The sequence below is a fragment of the Sinocyclocheilus anshuiensis genome, unplaced genomic scaffold (assembly GCF_001515605.1).
Source record: "Sinocyclocheilus anshuiensis isolate Anshui unplaced genomic scaffold, SAMN03320099.WGS_v1.1 scaffold684, whole genome shotgun sequence".
NCBI lineage: Eukaryota > Metazoa > Chordata > Actinopteri > Cypriniformes > Cyprinidae > Sinocyclocheilus > Sinocyclocheilus anshuiensis.
In genome coordinates this window covers 792,044-794,919 of record NW_015554107.1, presented here as the reverse complement: position 1 = coordinate 794,919, position 2,876 = coordinate 792,044, and the positions used below count along the sequence as shown (strand labels likewise).

Below are 2,876 nucleotides of genomic sequence, written 5' to 3'. Positions count from 1 at the left end.
TATATATATATATATAATGCAAACATATTTAGTCCGGTTTTTCATTAATAAATTCAAAATTGTAATTTAGTCACACATTAATTAATATTACATAAAAAACGCTGTATTCATTCACATCGTGTCTGTATATACCCCCATTATCACTGTTGTCAAACTCTCCCATAGAGTCTCATAGAAAAGCTTTATAAGTGCGCCCTCTGCTGTCGCTTACATGTATTGCAGACAGGCGTTCTCCAAAGAGAATGTTGAAGTCTTTCCGGGTCAAAGTTGATTCCCTTCCATCCACGTGTGATTCACATGTTTACATGGGCATTTGTATTCGGAGGAACATACTGGTGACACTGACATCGGAAAACATTTATTGCATACTGTTATAGTAAAAGCATAGCGTCGCTATGTCGGACAGTGAAGAAGAAGCTTGTGAACGCCGGACAGTAAAGAAGAGAGGTGGGTGCTAACTAGCTAACAGCTAACACTGTTCAGTCTTTTCACTACATACAGTGAACTCAAATATGTCAATGGAAAGTATCTAATTTTATTTTCGCTTTTTTTCCCTCACAGTTTCAAAGTACCAGTGTCCGGCCGACTTTGTGTCCATGCCGTATGATTCCTCTGCAAGTGCCTTACAGGACGAAGATGGAGAGAAGGAATTATGGATCATCAAAGCTCCAGCTCGCTTCGATCCTAAATGGTACAAAATACCCTAGTTTATTGTTTTAAATAGTTTATTGCAAATAATGTACAGGTTTGCTAATAGGATTTCTGTCATAATTTGAACCAATCCTGAGGAGATCTCACACAGCAATAATAAAATGTAATAATAATAATAATAATATTACATTAATATAATACTAATGTTTTTTTTAATAGTTAATTTTATTTTTATGCAAGTAGCAAGTAATATTTAATAATGCTTAAAATAATAATAGAAAATCTACAGGAGTCCAGTAAATTCCAGCATTCCTGTACGTTATCATTATAATAATACTTTTTAAATATTTTTATTAATAGCAGAAAGTCTATTAGTAGTCCTTTACATTATTTTAGAACTCATTTACTTGGGTATTTATGTTTTTTAATAATTTTGAAAATATTGACAAGGTTCCCATTGTCATGGAAAACCTGGAAATATTACTGTTTTGAAATATCAAAATTGTGATTGTCTTAAAAGTCACAGAACGCTCTACTGTGAATATACATTCTTCAAATCATGCTGTGCTTTGAAATATTTCATTTAGCTAGATATTGTTCTTTTTAAATGCTCCTGTAGATCAAATAAAAAATGATGTCTGTCCATTTAGGGTAACTGCTTGTGTGCTTCTGGCTTAATGGTTTAAATGTATTAAATATACTGCAAGAAATCATCGCTAAAATTATTTGTAAAATTCATATTGAAAAACAAAACCCTTTATTAAACTTTGCATAATTGAAAATGTGATTTATCAACTTAATAATCATTGTTTTGTGTCCTTTGCAGCTTTGAAAACCTCCAAGTTCCCTTATCAGGACTGGAAATGGTCCAGTCTTCTGGTGCAACCTCTCAGATCTACAGCGTCCTCAGCAGCAGAACGGCACCATCAGATCTCGATCTGCTCATTTCCAAAGGGAAACATCAGAAACCTGTCCTCTGTTCCTCCGGCTTCAGTGGAGTCCTCAAGATCTCAGAGAGCTACGGAAACTGCAGTGAGAACCAAGGTCCCGTTCCCATCCCGGCCACTCCAGCTCCATCCATCCCAGCTGGTCTCAGGCAACGCTTCCAGCCTTTTGGTAGTTCCTTTGCAGCTCACGTGCAAGATGAAGTCACCGTAGTCTCTCCAACTGTTCCCAAGAGAACCAGTCAGGAACCGATCGAGGGTGAGGAGCGGAAAAAGAAGAAAAAGAAAAAGAAAGACAAGAGGAAAGAGGACAGTGAAGCAGTTTTTATCAAAGAAGAACAGACACAAATTGTCTGTGATCAGTTAGAATTATCTGAACTTAAGGAGGAAGAGCCGACGGAGGAAAGGAGGAGGAAGAAGAAAAAGGTGAAGAAAGAGAAGGAAAGACATAGTGAAGACATGGTTGATGCAAGTTTAATATCTAAAACGGAGCCACTGGATCCTTCATATGATGATTACATTGACACCCCAGGGAAAACTAAAAAGAAGAAAAAGAAAAGTAGTCGACATGAGTAGACTCATAAGAACTAGGGATGTTTTATCAATTTGTCGTTCACAAATGCTTACTGTGATATTTAACTGTCAAATACAATTGAAAAACTGTCTGTCTTAAAATGATTTAAAAAAATTCAAGGTTTCTATGCAACATTCAGTATTACCTTATGCATTGGTTCATTCTTCTACTTAAAATAAGTTTTTTATCGTGTTTTACTGTCATTCAAGCAACTGCACATCACAGAGATGCTATGGATCTCACTGGAGGAGGCTTTGAGTCTTCATGAGGAGCATCTCCCATTACAAACTGCATCTAGTGTGCTCTACTGTACTGGGGAGCTTTCCCACAGTACTGAACCTGAGATGAACTGATGAAGATTACCAAGCCCATGCCTTCCAACAAAATAGACTGATATTTCACTAATAATAATAATAATAATAATAATAACGTTTCTAAGAAGAAATCACATGCTTCTCATATGCATCTCCTATGGCAACTAAAATGTTACGTAGATGTTTTCTCTATTTCTAATAAATAAATAAGCAAATAAATACTAGCCACATATTAAAGTCTATTGCTATTGAACATCCACACTATTTTATAGATATTATGTTTGACATTTTAAGTATAAAAGCTATAATGTCACAATGGGAACATGCTGTTGAATAGCCTATTAAAGACCTTTCATCAAAATGTAAACAGTTAAACTAATATATATATATATA

General features: G+C 35.2%; 1 protein-coding gene across 1 annotated transcript; it reads left to right on the top strand.

Moving 5' to 3' along the window:
* Positions 1-230: 230 nt before the first annotated feature.
* Positions 231-2,258, top strand: polr1g (RNA polymerase I subunit G). Its single transcript, XM_016462090.1, has 3 exons — positions 231-447; positions 562-691; positions 1,478-2,258. Exons 1-3 carry the CDS (start codon positions 396-398, stop codon positions 2,169-2,171), a joined length of 876 nt encoding a protein of 291 aa, XP_016317576.1. The 5' UTR covers positions 231-395; the 3' UTR covers positions 2,172-2,258.
* Positions 2,259-2,876: the final 618 nt, after the last annotated feature.

Excerpts from the sequence above, each read along its gene's own strand:
- polr1g (XM_016462090.1), top strand. The coding sequence starts at position 396 with ATGTCGGACAGTGAAGAAGAAGCTTGTGAACGCCGGACAGTAAAGAAG. Across the intron at positions 448-561 it reads CCGGACAGTAAAGAAGAGAG|TTTCAAAGTACCAGTGTCCG; the intron begins GTGGGTGCTAAC and ends TTTCCCTCACAG. Across the intron at positions 692-1,477 it reads GCTCGCTTCGATCCTAAATG|CTTTGAAAACCTCCAAGTTC; the intron begins GTACAAAATACC and ends TGTCCTTTGCAG.